Source organism: Nuphar pumila, chromosome 14 (genome assembly GCF_984573655.1).
Source record: "Nuphar pumila chromosome 14, dmNupPumi1.hap1.1, whole genome shotgun sequence".
Classification (NCBI taxonomy): Eukaryota; Viridiplantae; Streptophyta; class Magnoliopsida; order Nymphaeales; family Nymphaeaceae; genus Nuphar; species Nuphar pumila.
This window is the reverse complement of record NC_143262.1, coordinates 31,320,680-31,339,739: the sequence shown is the minus strand read 5'-3', so window position 1 is coordinate 31,339,739 and position 19,060 is coordinate 31,320,680. Positions and strand designations below refer to the sequence as shown.

At 40.3% G+C, this 19,060-nt stretch overlaps 1 protein-coding gene across 2 annotated transcripts in view; it reads right to left on the bottom strand.

Annotated features, from left to right (window-relative positions):
* LOC149816725 (putative serine/threonine-protein kinase PBL3) overlaps positions 1–18,705 on the bottom strand; it is a 46,531-nt gene extending 27,826 nt beyond the window's left edge. Inside the window, exons 1-3 of one of the 2 annotated variants that reach the window (XM_089987465.1) lie at positions 18,452–18,705; positions 17,293–17,361; positions 16,507–16,832 (exon numbers count right to left, since the gene is read on the bottom strand). In XM_089987465.1, coding sequence (XP_089843591.1) covers positions 16,507–16,832; positions 17,293–17,299 — 333 coding nt within the window. In that variant the 5' untranslated portion in view covers positions 17,300–17,361; positions 18,452–18,705. The remainder of the gene's footprint in view (positions 1–16,506; positions 16,833–17,292; positions 17,362–18,451) is intronic. The other variant, XM_089987464.1, reaches the window with a different exon arrangement.
* Positions 18,706–19,060: the final 355 nt, after the last annotated feature.

Sequence of the window (19,060 nt, the reverse complement as noted above, 5' to 3'; positions counted from 1 at the left end):
TTAAAGGAATTTAAGAAATAAGGCAATCGATTAAAATCTGCAGTTTATTACAAAATGAGCCTTTTATTCCAAAGTTCAATAAATCTAAGAAAAACTCCAAAAAGTCTCAGAGCCAAGCCGCCAGCAGAAAGAAGACAAATCTTGATCAATGTTGCACCATGCCATCGGCCGCCAGTGAAGTCCTACTCCTCACCTGCCCATGAAATGGGTCAGTTTCATAACAAACTAGTAGGTGCACGAACAGATAAGTAGAATGAAAATAAAACAGGACATTCATGAGATAAGCAATTATGATATTTAAGCAATTAAAGCAGTTGTAGTCTATTTTAGCAAATGTAATAACTGCAAAGAGAAGCAGTGTAAGTCTCAGTCATCTATATCTATTCCTGAATATATTCTTTAAGTTCTGATATTAACTGGCCTGTGGGTACGCACAGACGCGAAACGTAGAAACAGCCGAGACCGATCCGGGGGTTTATTATGTCAGGTGTTTTCATTAACCCGGATGGCTGACTGAGTCTGCTCCTAAGAGGACGGTCAGTGACCAAGAGAGTAAATCCCCAAAGGCATTCGTGGCCCATGGATGCATCCAACTTCTGCAGAAGTGCCTGGGAGTTACCACCTAGGATGATTTATGGTAATCCCAATTCCCCCTAAATCCGATGACTGGGGAAAACCGAGTCTTTTGCTCGTGGGGTGGTTGTTAACAACCTGTCCATCGGAGTCTTTGTATCATCCATCCTCTCCCTTGATGAACCGTGAAGATCAGATGGGTACGACGGGGGTTTCTTAACCGCCGCCCCATCCTATATGCTCTGGTCCATTAGACCCACTCGAGCATCTTGCCTGTGAAGGCGAAATAGTCACCATTTTATGTGATCTCAACATTTTGCTAATTGCACTCATCGAGGTTGCCACAACCTCATCATCCCACCATCGTAACCCACATGGGACGTACTTGTCCAAAAGTACGATCGTACCTTCCTAGAGGTACAATTACGATGAGAGGCAACATAATGGTTTATGACTCTTTTGTTTCCTACATGACATGTTTTGCTTTTCTGAGCAATTTGGCCCGTGAAGGCCGATATTATCACATCAAAACCAATAAAGTGTAAATTTCATACTTCAATGCACTCCATGATCTTACATAAAATTCATATCGTACCTGCCTTAAGGTTCGATTACAATAGCAATTGCAGTGCATTCTGAGTCTATTCACAAAGTCTACCTTAAGTATGCAGTCTCAAAGGAGTAATCATGCAAAATAGACAATTATCAGTTAAGTAATCTTACACGTAAACAGGCATGCCAATTAAACTACTTGATGAGTCTACCCAAAGAATTTACATTATGCAATTTCAAAAGAATCACAAAGAGTAAACTTTGACCAGTCAATATTTCTTCAGATACACAAGTATGCAAAATAACTATTCTATCTCAGAAGTCTTATTTTATTTTGTTCATACATACTATTCGTGCGACTTTCCCCTACCTCGGGATGTCGTGCAACTGCGTGTGTCTACGTGTGTAGATGATACGAGGCTCGGGCCGCGGAGCCAGAGCGGGGGTCCGATGCGAGGTCTGCAACAGTGCTATGTTAATAATAATGCGGAGAAAAAGAAAGACAGACCTGCCTATAGGAAAAGAGAGGCAGCAGGGGTGTGCCCCTGCTGGCCGAAAACAGACAAGCGGCGGGGGACAAGCCCCTGCCTAAACATAGCGTAGCGGCAGGGGGCCAACCCCTGCCGACAGCCACCAAGTGGCAGGGGCTGAGCCCCTGCCAACAGCACACAGTGGCACGGGCTGAGCCCCTGCCGACAGCAAGAAGTGGCAGGGGCTGAGCCCCTGCCGACAGCAATGGATGGCAGGGGGCCAGCCCCTGCCGGAAGCATAAGGATGGCAGGGGGCCAACCCCTGCCAGAAGCACATGGATGGCAGGGGGCCAGCCCCTGCCGAAAGCACAGGTCGGCAGGGGCCAACCCCTGCCGTCAGCACGAAGTAGCAGGGGCTGAGCCCCTGCCGACAACACAGGTCGGCAAGGGCCACCCCTGCCGACCGCACGAAGTGGCAGGGGCTGAGCCCCTGCCGACAACACAGGTCGGCAAGGGCCACCCCTGCCGACAGCACCAGACGGCAGGGGGGGCCAGCCTCTGCCGAAAGCACAGGTCGGCAGGGGCCAACCCCTGCCGACAGGACGATGTGGCAGGGGCTGAGCCCCTGCCGACAACACAGGTCGGCAAGGGGCCACCCCTGCCGACAGCACCAGACGGCAGGGGGCCAGCCCCTGCCGAAAGCCACAAGGTGGCAGCAAAAAGGGGTGCCGCAGGGGCCACCGGTCCCCTGCCGGCACTCCGGCGAATCGCAGAGGGAGACGGGGACGACAGGGGCCACGTAGGCCACCTGTCGGGGCCCTGGCGACACAGGGAGGCGGTGGGAGGCCGCGGCAGCGGCTGTGAGCCGCCTGCCGACCTCCCGGCGAGGTGACAGGGAGGGGGGTGAGGAGGAAAAGAGGGAGGAGAAGAGAAGAGTACTAACCTGGGAGGCGGTGGCCGGCGTTGGCGACGTGTGCAGCAGAGAGGAGACCGGCGTGGAAGGGGGGCGAGGGCTGCGAGAGGGAGGAGAAGAGAAGAGGGAGGCGTGATCCCCCCCTCGCCCTCCATCCTTTCTCTTAAAGGCGCAGGGGGCACCCGAAAGGGGAAACCCTCGATGGGTTTCCTTATCCAGCCCAGAACGAAGGGGGAGAAGGGGGGGTTGCGGCGCCCGACTGCTCGGGTTTTTACTTTTGAAAACCCTAAAATAAAAAGGGGGCCCGGGTCGGGTCCGGACCCGACCCGGCCCGGGTCCAAACAATTTTTTTTTTATGGGGTTTTACATTCAGCGTGGACTGTGATTCTTGTTTTCTGAAATCTGAAATAAACAACTTCCAGCGTCAACAAGTCTTCAACGTGATTCTTCAGCGTGGACTGTGATTCTTGTTCTCTGAAATCTGAAACCTCATCTTCATTCTGAAAGGTGGAACCTTTTCCTTCTCTTTTCTTTCAGCGTGCTCATCTCTATTCTGCATCTCTATTGGTTTTTGATTCTTGTTCTCTGAAATCTGAAATCTCATCTTCATTCTGAAAGGTGGAACCTTTTCCTTCTCTTTTCTTTCAGCGTGCTCATCTCTATTCTGCATCTCTATTGGTTTTGAGACCTGTATTGGTTCCACCCTCCCTGGTCACAAACCGACTACAGTTATTACAAACCAGTTTTTTTTTTTTTCTGATTCCACAAGTTTTCTTTCCTCTATTGTTGTTTCCTTAATTGCTGTTTCAGTGTTCCTTGTGCAACACTTTTGGTAGTGCTGAACTTATTCATTTTGGTAGTACAGAACTTATTCACTGTTTCACATTGCTATGGATTTCTCTTCGTCATCCAATTCGTCATCCGGTCCCTCTGCCAATTTCTTGAGTCAGCTCGTTACAGAAAAACTTACTCATTCTAATTTTTTGACCTGGAAGAGGCAAATCCTTCCTTTTATACGGAGTCAGGATCTCGATGAACATTTGGATGGTTTAGTTCCTATACCACCGCGGCTTATTTTGCAGGAAACCAAGGATGAGAAGGGTGACACAATTACCATTTCCATTAAGAATCCAGAGTATACAGCTTGGAGGAAGCGGGATCAGTCTTTGGTTGCTTATATTACGTCAACACTCTCTCAAGAAGTGTTGGTTACTCTTTCAGATGATTGCACTGCGGCAGATCTATGGAGTAAGCTGTCTCAGACATACTCTCAGATATCAGAAGCACGAGTTATGTACTTAAAACATGAATTTCAAAGTTTGAAGAAAGGGTCCATGACAATCATGGAATACATAGGCCGCTTGAAGAGTATTACTGATCAATTGGCTGTTGTTGGAAGTGCTATTGCAGATAAAGATAAAGTTCAACAACTTCTCAATGGATTGGGTCCTGATTTTGACATGTTTACCACAGCTTTATCCTGCCTTCCTCACTTGCCCACTTTTGACGACCTCCAAGCGAAACTTCTCCAGCATGAGATGATTATGAAGCAAAGGGCAGAAGGAAATGAATCAGCTCGTCCTCATTCAGTTTTGGCCATGGACACTTCTGTAGGTTTTGGACGAGGAAATGGAGGGCATCAAGGAGGCAGAGGCCGCGGACGCTTCGGGCAGGGAGGACGTGGTATCTTGTCCACACCTAATATTTCAGGGACTTTTAATACAGGGAATCAGAGGAGAGTGCCCACTTGTTTCTTATATAACAAAAGAGGACATGTGAAAGCTGATTGTTGGTTCAATCTACAAAATAGAGGAAAAATAAACAAAACTGAGAATAAATCAGCTACTGTTGTGGACACAAAAGTGCCATCCACAGATGTGCAACAACTTTTGTTGTCAGCATTGTCACAAATGTCGTTCAAGCAAAATGAACAAGGCGAATGGTATGTTGATTCAGGTGCCGCCACACATGTTACGGGTAATGCGGGTAAGTTATCTCACTTATTGCCTTATTTTGAAAAAGGTAGTATAGTTACGGGAGATGGAACTTATCACTCCATTAGTCATACTGGCAATGCACATATCCCTATGTCAAAGTCCTCACTTCACTTGTCCAATGTCCTTCTTGCTCCTAATATTAAAAAGAACATTGTTTCTGTAGCTAAACTTGTTGACGATATGAATTCTTCCGTCAAATTTACTCCCTCTTCTGTTTATGTTAAGGATCTACGAACGAAGGAGACGTTCGCTAAGGGGGAGCGACAAGGAAACATGTACGTCTTCAAGGAGATTCCTTCAGTGTCTTCACCCTCAGTACCAGTCCTCCAGTTGAAGTCGTCCAAGCATTCTTCAGTGTCTTCGCCTTCAGAGTCTTTGTTTTTTCCTTCATTGGAAGTTTTTAATTCATCTCATTGTAATAAGCCAGATATTTGGCATAGTCGTTTGGGACATTGTAGTCGAGGTTTCGTTGAAAATCTTGTATCTGATGGTCTCCTTCCAGAATCTAGTTTATGTTCATTTTCTGATAATAATAATAAATGTTCTTCATGCGAACTCTGCAAAAGCCATGTCCTTCCTTTTCATATTATAAATAAAAGAGCTTCAAAGCCATTTGAGATTATTTGTTCCGATGTTTGGGGACCTGCACCTATTCCTTCTCTTTCTGGTAGTCGCTACTATGTTGTCTTTATTGATTCCTATTCCCGTTATACTTGGATATATTTCTTAAAACACAAGTATGAAGTTTTTCAAATATTTCGGGAGTTCCATTCGATGGTCAAAACAAAGTTTGCTTGTGATATTGTGCATTTACAATGTGATGGTGGAAGAGAGTATTCATCGAACGAATTTCTTGCCTTTCTTCGGGATAAAGGAATAAGTCGACAGGTTTCTTGCCCTCATACTCCTCAACAAAATGGGGTTGCGGAGAGGAAACACAGGCATATTGTTGAGAGTGCGATGAGCATGTTACATGATAGCAATGTGCCCGTTAGTCTCTGGACAGAAGTTTTTCACACATCTGTTCATATCATAAATCGTCTTCCTATGACACTTTTGGATCGGAAATCTCCCTATTATACTTTATTTGGGCAACATCCCTCTTACGATGAGCTGCGTGTTTTTGGTTGTGTATGTTATGTACATATTGATTCATCTCTGCGAAATAAGTTTCAGGATAAGGCTGTCAAGTGCAGATTTGTTGGGTATGCAGATGAATACAAAGGTTATCGATGCTATGAGCCTACTACAAAACGCATTAGGACCTCCAGAAATGTTGTTTTTGACGAACAAAATTTTCAGGTCAATGACTCTGCAGTGTTGCCACCTCAAGAATTAGAAGTATATGATCCATGGATGAGCGCAGAACTCTTTGCTAATACAGGAGAAACATGCCAAACAAATTGCTCTTCCTTTGGCTTGAGTAGGGAATTGAATGACTCACAAATGCATGTTGAATTATCTCCAGTTGAGCCACCCCCAGTAGAACGTTTCTCTGGACAGATATACACTAGACGGAGCAAAAATACAGAGCCGAGGAATGTGGAGGAAAGCATCGCCAATGATTCGGCTCAAAGGCCGTCACGCATTAAGCATCCTATTCAACGATGGGTGAGTTATGAGACCTTCTCCCTTGATTTCCAGTTGTTTATGTCTCAGCTCACAAAACAGGATGAACCCACTTGTTTTAATCAAGCTCTTCAATCCCGTTATTAGACTGAAGCTATGAATGAAGAAATGGAAGCTCTTCATGAATGCCAGACTTGGGAAATAGTCCCTCGGCCAGAAGGAAAGAATGTAGTTGGCTCAAAATGGGTTTATAAAATAAAATATAAGCCTGAAGGAAGTATTGATAGATATAAGGCGCGACTTGTTGCTCGAGGATTCACACAACAATATGGTGAAGACTACGACGAAACTTTTAGTCCCGTAGTTAAAATGGGTACTATTCGTATTATCATATCCCTAGCAATCGATCAAGGTTGGAGCCTTAGCCAGATGGATGTTAAAAATGCATTTTTGCATGGAACTCTAAAGGAAGAAGTATATATGGAGCAACCACCTGGTTATGCCGAGAAGGATCCTATTGCCTGGGTGTGCAAACTAAGGAAATCTCTGTATGGGTTGAAACAGGCCTCCCATTCTAGGTTTGAAAGTTTCTCTATGCAGATTCAGAGTTATGGTTTTAGAAGATGCACTCTGGATCACTCTCTCTTTATTTACCAAAAGGCTGACATTGTTATACTTCTTCTTATATATGTTGATGACATTGTGATCACTGGGAGCTCAGATAGTCATGTACAAGACGTGAAACAGCTTTTAATGAAAACTTTCAAGATGAAAGATTTAGGGAAGTTGCGGTACTTTCTTGGTGTGGAAGTTGACAGACAACAAGACACATTGACTCTCATGCAACAAAAATACACTCTTGATCTTCTGGAAAGAGCCGGGATGACGAATTGCAAACCAGTCAGCACTCCTAGTGTATTACATCAAAGGTTGAGCTCTGAAGATGGTCATCTTTGTGTCAATCCTACAACATATAGAAGTCTCGTGGGGATGTTACAGTACTTGACCTTTACCAGACTTGATATAGTTTATGCTGTCAATCAGGTATCCCAGTTTATGCATGCTCCAACGGAGGGTCATATGGAAGCTGTGAAACGCATTCTACGCTATTTAAAAGGAACTATAGGAGACGGACTTGTTTATCGCAAGAACGATAATCTGCATAGAGGACATGCACTCATCACTTATACAGACGCAGATTGGGCAGGGGATCCAGATGAGAGACGATCTGTCTCTGGATACTGTGTTTATATTGGGCACAATTTAGTGTCTTGGAGCAACAAAAAACAAAAAGCAGTGGCACGATCGAGTATAGAGGCTGAATACAGATCGATGGTTGCAGGCACGGCAGAGGTCACATGGATTAGACACTTATTGAGTGATCTTGGGGAGACAATTATTCAATCATTTCTTTTCTGTGACAATCAAAGCGCAATAAATATTGCATGTAATCCTATCCAGCATAGCAGAACGAAGCACATTGAGATTGATCAACATTTCATACGGCAGAAAGTCGAGATGAAGGAGATAGAACTACGTCATGTTCGAACAGAAGATCAAGTGGCAGACCTATTTACCAAGGGACTAACAGGACGTCAATTTTGGCTATTGAAGAGCAAGTTGTACATGCTCCAAAATCACGTACAACTTGAGGGAGGGTGTTAGAATACAGCATTGCATATGCGTATGGATCTGGATCCAGATCCATACGCATATTATATATGTACACATGTTAAATAGGTTTTCATTAATGGCATTATTGTAATATGCATATGTTTTCAATTTATAATGCTTAGGGTTTTGGAGGTCGAGCATTGTAGTGTCGCCCCAGCCTTTTGTGAATTGCTCTCTCTCTCTCTCTCTCTCCCTCTTATCTCCCGTGAACAAGTCTGATACAGGTCCCGTTCGTGTTCCACGGCCCGACTCTCGTATTATCCTCACGCATAGGCGTACGCGGTTGCATAACATTCTGAGGTAGGGTAAAGTCGCACAAAGGGCAATAAATAAACCTATTTAAGTTGAAATAATTAAGATGCCCATGCTAGACATGCTTAGAGTTATATTGCTTCTGCATTGCGTATTTTCTTGTTTGCATGCTCATGGGTCGAGGTACAATTTTATTCTTCGATCATTATTTTGCATAGTTGCTTATGAGTTTGAGGTGTGGTTTCGTACTTCGTGCAATACCTATGCCCTTGTTTGCTTGCATATATTTTTGCCTGCATGTTTCTTTTGAGTGAGGTACGACTTCGTGTCTCATGTATTACTTATGACTTTATGTGTTTGCCTATCTAAGTGGTCAAGTTATGGTTTTGGTACCTCGTGTGTTACTTATGTGCTTTTCGCTCGATGTGCGGCATCGCAAGTCGAGAGTTGCTTGTCGTCATGTTATAACCTGCATATGCTCACACTCATGGTAAATATGTACTTACATAAATGTAGTCTTGTGCCTATCCTGTTATCACTTGTTTTCAAAACACTAGAAGTTGCACTTGTGCGTTATAGTTCTTTTAAATAGGATTTCCTTCTGCAAACCCAAGACTCTTCAAAATACACAGCTTTTGCAAAGTTAAGTTTTAAGTCCTGTCGGATTTCGAAGTCGCATATAGGCCCTCCCAGGTCCACACACTTGGGAGAAATATTTTATAACCCCGATTCGAGTTGCGACCCAATTCGAATAACCCCGATCAGGGGCATGAGCCTATGGATGAGTGGGGTTCTGTTGAAGGACTCATTCTTTATTTATCAATCTAGTGTCGCATGTCGATACTAAGATAAATTTTGGATGCAAGATTGATAGTGATGTGCCCTGTGTGAATGACTTAATGTGACATTATGGCCGTTAAGGATGAATCGTGCCAAATGAGCACTCCTATATTCTTTGGATCATTATGAAGTTGTGTGTTGGGTGTTCCTTTTGAGAAGCCCACACACCTCCCTTGTTCAGTATAGCGTACTTTTAGACATGCACGACATGTTAAGTACTTTGTTGATCGGACGAGAGGTCCGAGACGACCTTGTATCATGAAATATGCAAAATATTGTTGAAATGAATGTTACTTCTTATGCAGATAATATCTGTTGGGGTTTTTGTGGTGAAACCATATCCCTTTCATCGTAGTCGTACTTATGACATGTACGACCATACTTTTTGACAAGTACGTCTTCTTAAGTTGCGATGATTGGATGAGTGGGTTGTGGCAACCTCAATGAGTGCAAATAACAAATGTTGAGATCACCTAAATGAGTGATGATTCCGCCTTCACCGACAAGATACTCGAATTCGGTCGAAAGACCAGAGTATGTAGAATGGGTCTTCAGTTAACTACCCCTGATGTACTCACTCGAACCGCTGACTCCCGTCAGGAGAGAGGACAGGAAGGTACAAAAACTTCGATGGGCAAGCCATTAATGGCAGTTACGAGCAAAAGACTCGGCTTCCCCAGTCATCGGAGTTAGGGGAAGGGGACTACCATAATTATCCTAGGTGGTAGCTCTCCATGTTTGGGATGCATCCATTGTTTATGTTGCTTTGGGGATTTCTCTCTTGGTCACCGACCGTCCCCTTAGGTGCGGACTCAGTCAGCTATCCGGGTTATCATAAAATACATAGCATAATAAACCCCCGGATCAGTCTAGGTTGTTTCTAGAGTCGTGCCTTGTGCGTACCCACTTGGCCAGTTAATATCGAAACATAATTTAAATCCGATTATACAATTTGTTGAGTTATACGCGTATGAAAGTTATGGTGTACCACCGGTTCAATACTTATGAAATTGTGTGTGTGGTTGATGAAATATTGTATTTTGCTAGTTAAATTTCTTATGCAGTTCTTTGCTTGTAGTAGTTAGCCTACTTGTGCCAGTAAAATGCTTGTAATAATTTTAGCATTGTGCTCATGATAGTTTGCTCTATGACTCTGCTGAAAGCAAATTGCTATTTAATTGCCTATCTACTTGACATATTAAATTATTCTGCTTAATTATGTTCTATATTGTCCTGTCTGTGCACCTACCAGTTTTTAGTGAAACTGACCCATTTTATGGGCAGGTTTTGGATAGGTAATACAGTCTGCGATGGCACGATGGCGTGATGAGATCAAGATAGAGCTTTTTCCCTGACGTTTCGCTCTTGAGGATATGTTGGTATTCCAAAATTTCTCTTTTTATTAAACCTTGAGTTACTAAAGCTGTTTTAGTAAACTTCCTCTCGGTTTCAACAAACAAATTCTCCATCATTGAAATTGCATTTCAAAACCATTTGATTTCAATAGTTGTGCGGAATTCGGCAAAGGAAAGTTTACGCTGTAATGCGCTCAAGGTCCATTGACTTGTGGTTTTAAAAATATCATTTTCCGCTGAAGTACTATTTAAACTCTGATTATTGTATGATTTCAAAGCTTTCTAAACTATTCTAAAAGTTCTAAGTCCTGGATTTTTGGGGCGTTACAGGTTTACCTCATAAATCGACTTTCATTCAAAAATTTGAACCAAATAACCCCCTTTAAAATCTTATATAAAGAGGAACCCCACTACAATAGACTAAGAATTTTTTGTTGTAAATGTTTTGTCCTCACCAAAAAAAATGATAAATTATCTCCTAAAGCTATTCCTTTTGCATTTTTGGGATATTCGGAAACACAAAAAGGTTTTAGATGTTATGATATTAAAAATGACAAACTATATGTTTCAAGAAACGTGACCTTTTTAGAGAACATAAGTGGTTTTGAAGAACACAAAGCTCATGAAGATAATGTCGATTACTCTTTTTTGTTTGAACTATTATCTAGAAATGAAGATTTTTTAGTGATGGTGAAGTAAATGAGGATGTGGGTAGAAGTGAAAGTACTCCACAACCCATCCAACATGAAGAAGAAATGATAGTTGAACCAATCACCTATACACATAGAGATAAAAGTACCTTTAGAAGTGCAATAGAAAAATATAGTGACCTTAGTGAATCTTCTAACCAATCTCGAAGAACCGAAAGATCTAGGAAAAATCCTTCTATATTTATATCCTGAGTCTTTTTCTCCAAAGCATAGGGCATGTCTTAGTGCCATTCACTCCTACCAAGAACCTAAAAATTTTGGAGAAGCTAAGGAAAGAATAGAGTGGAGGGACGCCATGGATAACAAGCTTAGAGCCCTCAACAAAGCTAAAACTTGGGTTTTTCAAGATCTCCCAAAAGGAAAAAAATCAATAGGATGTAGATGGGTTTATAAAGTCAAAACCAAGAGTGATGACACTCTTGAGAGATATAAAGCCCGCCTTGTCGCTAAAGGATATAGTCAAGAATGCAGCATTGATTACGAAGAAACCTTTGCCCCTGTTGCATGAATGGTCATTGTTAGGTGTTTGATCACCATTGTCTCTATTAAAAACTGGAACATTTATCAAATGGATGTCAAAAATGTTTTTTTAAACAGGGACCTTAATGAAGAAGTATATATTGATGCTCCTCCCGGCTTGGATGTTCTAAAGGGAAAAGTCCTTCGTTTGCAAAAAGGTCTTTATGGTTTAAAACAAGCTCCTAAGTCTTGGTATGATCGATTTAATGAAATAATGGTTCAAAATGGTTTTGTTTCATGTTACACTAACACTGCTCTGTTTGTCAAAAGGTCTGATGCAGGTATTGTGATTTTCCTGCTCTATGTTGATGATATGTTGATAACAGGTAGTGACATAAAGGGCATCAAAGGTATTAAAAACACTTTGAAAGAAAGGTTTGAAATGTCAGATTTGGGATATCTAACTTATTTTCTTGGTATTGAAGTAGCCTATTCTCATAGAGGCTATTTTTTGTCTCAAACTAAACTTGCATGTGAGATTCTTGACAGATCTGGTATTACTGATGATAAAATTTGTGAAACTCCTGAAATTGTGGGATCAAAGATGAAAATTGATGATGGGATTTCGTTGAAGGATCCTACCCCGTACCGGCAACTTGTGGGGTCTCTAATGTATCTTAGCATCACAAGGCCAGGCATCTCACATGTCGTGCACACTGCAAGCCAGTTCCAGCATGCTCCTACATCCGTTCATATGGGCGTTGTTCTCCGAGTTGTCAGATACATAAGGGAAACTATCAACAAGGGAGTTTTTCTTTCCTCATCCTTTGAATTAAATTTGATTGCATATATTGACTCTGATTGGAAAGGTCTACACAAAGGTACAAAAAGAGAACCTAAATGCAAAAATATTAAGAATTTTATTAAACAAGTTGGAGAACAATGCTCCAAGCATTGGATGATTTTACAATAGGGGTTCAACCCCTTTTATAGAGGAGAGGAAGCCTTGGAGGGGCTCCCACCAACGGTTAGAAATCTAACCGTTGGAGGGGTCCAACGACTAGTGTTGGACCCCCTTCCAAGGTTGACTAAGTCAACAAATGAAAAAAGAAAAAGAAAAGAAAAAAAGAAAAAAGGAAAAGAAGAAAAGAAAATAAATAAATAAATTACAAACATATTTACAAATGTAAATATGCGTAAGATAGAACAACAACAACAACAACTACGCCTTCATCCCAAAACAATTGGGATCGGCGATATGAACCAAAAAAGAAAATCATTCTCGGTCTTCCACGTGAATCCTTCTCCTCCAATCATTTCTATCCAATGCCATGTCCTCGGTGAGGTTTAAAGCATTCATATCCTTTCCTATCATCTCCATCCAAGTATTCTTAGGCCTACCCCGACCTCTTTTAACTAATATATTTTCCCATTTCTCCATCCTTCTAACTGGAGCATCATTAGGCCTTCACCGAATATGTCCAAACCACCGTAAATGATTCTCTCTCATCTTATTTTCAATGGATGCAACGCCTACCTTCTTACGTAAATAACTGTCACTCTAGTATAGGCTTTTGTATTTTTTTAGGTGAATCCTTAATCTCATGGAGATGCAAGAAACAACAAAAGGTGTCTCTGTCATCCACAGAAGCAGAATATCGAGCCATGACTTCTACAACTATGGAAATTGTGTGGATTCATCAACTTTACAGGATATAGGGATTCAGGTTCAAGGACCCACTAAGTTATGTTGTGATAATAAGAGTGCAATCTACATTGCCAAAAATCACACATTTCATGAATGCACAAAGCATATTGAGATGGACTGCCACTACGTTAGAGAAACATATTTGTAAAGAATTATAGATCTTTCATACGTGACATCAGAATATCAGTTGGCAGATTTCTTCACCAAGGCTCTATGCTCTCCCAGATTCAATTTTCTTCTTGGCAAACTCTCGGTCATTTCGCCCTAAGTTTGAGGGAGGGTGTTAAATTGTATCTCCTATGTACGTATATGTAACGAGAAATACATATACATATATGTATCATACATATATGTATATGTATCTATCGTTATATATATATATATATATATATATATATATATATATATATATATATATATATTCCCTTCATGTAACCCCTAGGGGTAACTTCTTCGTACATATCAAGTACATTAGTATAATTAAAGATATGTATGAAGGAGTAGTAACCAATGTCCGCACGTGTGGAGGGGTGACAACCAATTTTCCTATAACGATTGGGTTACATCAAGGATCTGCTAAGTGTTTTTGTGCCTTTGTGCACCTCTCCCTTTGTGCTAGTTGTGCGTATTTAGCACTATATCTCTTTTGAGATATTTTTACATCTTATTTATGTTCTTTTTACTTATTCGTACACAGGATCTTTGATTCTGACACCCTTACTTTTGTGTTTTTTACAGTCTCTTAGACCCAATGAGGGGACCTGCTATTACGAGGAACTACGAGGGTTACACGATTGCTTGACAACTTTACTTAAGGACAGAGTGACTCCACCTTTTTTGGACTATTTATATTTACTTGCATATGTTCTCAAACTTAATATTTTTAATTAATAAAGTTGGTTTAGTTTGGATGATGGTAGTGTAAGATCCCTTGTAGTTGTGGATTGGTTATAACTGTAAAGGCCCGGGTCTCTGGGAATGATTTCATATATGTTTTTTTTTTAAACAAAAATAATTTGCCACTTTTTAACGGGTATGAGTTGGGGTTGTTACAAGTGCGATACTCCTCACTTTCGAAACTTGATGAGAACCTCGATTCCCCTACTCTTCTCCTATGCTTTCCACATGTTTCATCTATTCTTATTATATGTTCTCTTACTCAACTTTTCATGTTTTTTATGTGTTTTCTCTCGCTCTTCTCACTAACTTCCATGTGCTTTCTCTAAATTGGTAGTCATTATTTTTAGTTTTTGTTAAAAATTTAATTCTTACACTAAAAAATCATGCAATTTAATATTAGTCACTTTTATTTTAGTTTTTATGTGTTTTGTTTTTATTTCCACTTAATTCTTATATTTCTTTTTTTTATTCCTCGCTTTCCACTTCCTATACATTTAAAAATGCATTGCTTCTCGCTTCCTATACATTTAAAAATGCATTGCTTCTCGCTTTAACTTCCCGTATCGTTTCTCGCTTCTGCTTCCTAATCTGGCAAGCTTGCTCTAGATCAAGGTTGCTAGACTAGGAAGCGGAAGCGAGAAACATACGGGAAGCGAAAGCGAGAAGCGATGCATTTTAAAATATATAGGAAGCGGGAAGCGAGGAATAAAAAAAAGAAATATAAGAATTAAATGAGAATCAAAATAAAACACAAATAAAAACTAAAATAAAAGTAACTAATATTAAATTTTATGCTCTTTTAGTGTAAGAAATTAAATTTTTAACAAAATCTAAAAAATGATGATTACCAATTTAGCTAAAGCACATGGAAGTTAGTGAGAAGAGTCAAAGAAAACACATAAAAAAATATGAAAAGTTGAGTAAGAGAACATATAATAAGAATAAATGAAGCGTGTGAAAAGCATAGGAGAAGCATGGGGGAATCGAGGTTCTCATCAAGTTTCGGAAGCGAAGAGTATCGCCCTTCCGAAGCGAGTTTCCGGGAAGCAAGCGTCCCACCTATCTAAGAAGCTTCCAGTAACTCTGCTCTATATGCTCCTGGCATAAAAATCCTCTAATTAATAAATCTACTATTATGACAAACAGATACACGAATCTCATCAAACTTTAATGGATCAAGAGGAATCAATTCTCCCTTCTCCATCATAACCACAACCCCCAACCACACAACAAATTTCTTGCACAAAACCAACACTAACAACAACAAAATAGCCAAGAACAATACAAAGGACAACCAATCACCACATCATCCAAGCCACAAATCTATATCAACTCCAAAGGATTTGTGTCAACACACGATACGGCTCAAATACAATAGTACGCACAATATCAGCTGTAATATGTGAAATTAGTCCTATCAAATTTCACGGGAATGACTTGAATAATTTCCTTTTTTAGACTCTTCAAAAACCCCAAACTACAATACACACAAATGCAAATGCAGCAAAAACAATGTCAAAATACTGCTCACAATAACAAATGCAGCAATCCAAACCACAATATGTTGTAAGGTAGACTAAAACCAGATCATTGGCACCCAATTCTCACAATAACAACCGACAAACTCAACCCAAGAGCACTAGAATCAGTCAAAAGGGTACTCCACACATACTATCACCCTTCCAATATCACATGCACACAGTTTATAGGCAACCAACACATCAGCACACAACAAAAATAGGAAAACCTAGTTCTGCCTACTATAGCACACCCAAAACACTAATAAAACTCAACAAATTTGTCGTTGATTGCAACCAAACCACTTCCAATAGGATCCGTGCTAAAAAAAGACCTAAATGATGCAAATCTAGAGCATTGAAAACCCCCAATGAGATCAATACCAGAGATTTCTCAAATCTGGACACTATTCACGTCATTATTCAGAAATTCAGAAAAAAAATCCATATAAAATCGAGTATACCTCCGATAGGAATGATTCTTGATTTAGAAATCATCTAAAATCAAGATCTACCAAAGACCCAACTCAATCGAACCAAACTGAAAAAAAATATATGGTTGTGCTTGGGTACCCAAAACGAGGCACACATGAAAACCTGAGTTTTTCCTTTTTTTTCTTCTAGATGATTGCCAAATACCTCTCTAGGGTTGGGCATGGCTCTAATACCATGTCAAAGCAATAGAGTTCCAACCATGAGAGAGAGCAACAAAAAGATGAGAAGAGAAACTTAATTAACCTTGAAATGAGAAGAATATAGTGGAGATATCACCTCTACCCTACTACAGGACAAAAACTGTTGACTTTGCACTACCTGAAAAATACAAAAATACCCCTAAAAGAATGCTATGTACATATAAATACAAAAAGGAGCAGCACAAGAACGGTAATACGCATATGATACATAAGTCTCAACATGAAGAGCCACTGGTTGGAATAGACAGATCCTTGAGCGGGCCTCAAGAAGAGAGGAGATAAACAGTTGAAAGAATCTGGGAAGTGCATCAAGAAAACCTACCAGCCATTCCTTGTGGCCTTGAAATCCTTCTGGTTTAAGCTTCTTGACAGCAATAACTATGCCAGATCCTGGCCTGGCAGGGGCAAGAGTCTGCTCATCAATCCATCCTTTGAAAACATAACCAAACCCTCCTTCACCAAGAAGGCTGTCGGGATGGAAGTTTCTTGTAGCATTTCTAAGATCACTAAAGGTGAATGGCTTCAGATTTGGTGATGACAATATCTCACCCTCAGATCTTGGGTGGGGAAGAGTTCCTAAAGAAGGTGGAAGAGTCTGTTCAGAAGGTGCTGATGATAAAGTGTTGATGCTGGAGGTTCTTGATGTATCTGATTACATATCATTAAAAGAGAACACAAGAAAACATCAGAAATTGTCACAAGTTTAAGAATGAACTAGAGCATATGCAACTTTTCTCTATAAATTTATCAACAGAGTAATGCCAATGAAATATGTGAAGTTATGGATGATATAGTCAAATAAGTCTAATAATAAACAGTACAGTATCCTAATATGAAAAGGAAGCATAGATTCAAATAAATTAAATATTTCAAGAGAACTAACAGTCCACATGATACATTGAGGCATCCAAGCTTAAGAACATATTTGGCCGAGTGTTACTGATAAAGAACCAAGGTATCAGAACACATAAAGACTGTCACCGTATGGATATTCATAATTTCTTCAGCTAATGCTCAGCACACAAGTTCATGCAATGCTATATCGTTGTCAAATTTCCATAACTGTAGCAGTGACTGAGATCAAAAGAAATACAGGTAGAGTAGTTACCAGTCATACTCCCACTGAGGTGAATTCCACAGATGAAAACAAATTATCTGCTGGTCAGCTGGTCATTAGCTGAAGAAGTTTTCAAAGGGTCAGCAGTTGCTGTTTTAGCAAGTGAGCGATGTTCAATAATCAAGTTTGTACTTTGGAAATGTAAGTACTCGCCACAAATTTGACGTATGAGCCATTATGCAACAAAATCCACCAAATCTAGCTCGACAAGAAAGTTTGACAGATGGTAAGCACTAGTCCCATCTGCGGAACATATCCAGCGTGTTATGTTAAAGAGCGTAAATGTTTAGAGGATTGGATGAGCATCCCCATGGTCCTACCTTTTGTTTTATGTATCAGACAAATAAAGCTTGATTAATCAAACCCCAAATGCTAAAGGGCACAACCCATATTAAAAAAGAAAACTAAAATCCTCACGGAATACCAAATAGCCACTTCTGCACATATGAAATCGTAATAAACTCACAAATAACAGAATTTTAGTTTCGAAATTTTTTATTTCTAATCATAAAACGCTAACAAAAAGCATTTGAATAAAAAAATCTCAAAAATTTTCCATTTCATTTATTGTTTTTTCATCCACCTTTGGTTATTTCCGAATTGCAAACTGAAGGAAAATCTGTACTAAATGAGACAAAGCTCCTATCAAACTTTACGCATCTCCAAATTTAGTAGTTCCCATAAAAAGACCCACACCTTTCCAATTCAGGCTTTTCTCATCGAAGCAAAGGAAACAAGCACGGCAAGAGTAACTTATTCCCCTCATTACCAATCAATTTCTATCAATGTTTCTCCCCAAAAAAGTCGAACGTAACAAGATTCATGCTGGTCCATCTTGGTCTCCTAAATTTCTACCTCAAAATCAGGGTTTCTTGTCACCACTCGATCAATTATAACTTGACTTTCTAAAAAGAGAAACAAGTGAGTCTAACACAAAGAAAAGGAGCCAATAAATTTAATATCTAAAACAAACTGAGTTAATCAAAGTCCACCACAGCAACCGTAACCACAACGCCTCCAACAAAATACCGTTAAAAAAAAACTAAGAACAACTATGAGGGAACCGAAATTTCCAACACCAACAAAACAACAAATCAAGATAAGAATTTCCCACAACCAAAAATTTTAACGAAAGGAAAAACAGGCTCACCAGTAGCATTCTGATTACTCTGAGCGCTACTCACTCTGCTGGGGACCTCAAAACAATTGCCCATCAAGAACAAGGAGGTCAAGAACAAGCCCAAACTTCAAAATCCTTATTTTCTCTCTATAAACCCAATGAAAACTGACGGATGGCTTTGTGTCTTGATACCTTCCCTACACTAACAATACAGAATCCTCCAAATCCTGAGAGAGAGAGAGAGACAAGGAAGGAACTCCGTTCGTCCTCCTGACCGGGAAAACGACAGCTCCGTTGGAGTGTGTTGCTACAATTTTTATTGATCTGAATAAAGAGAGAAAACCAGAGCAGTCTTCTGGGTAATTTACCAACGGCTATTTTTTACAGAAGAAGTTTTACCCCCAAAGTCAAAACCACCCAAAACATCATGCAGCACAAGTCACCTGCCTGCCTTTATGTTAGTCAAGATACTCACTTCATAATATAAGTGACCAGGAATGTTCCGATCCTTGGATTAGAACTAAGTGTCTTGATTACGTTTGGAGTTTTATTTCATGAACCTTACTTTGTTCTTGGAGCCCTTATCTGGAAAAAGAACCAGCTTCACTTGGAAATCTAGGTCATAATCATCCAGGTGGG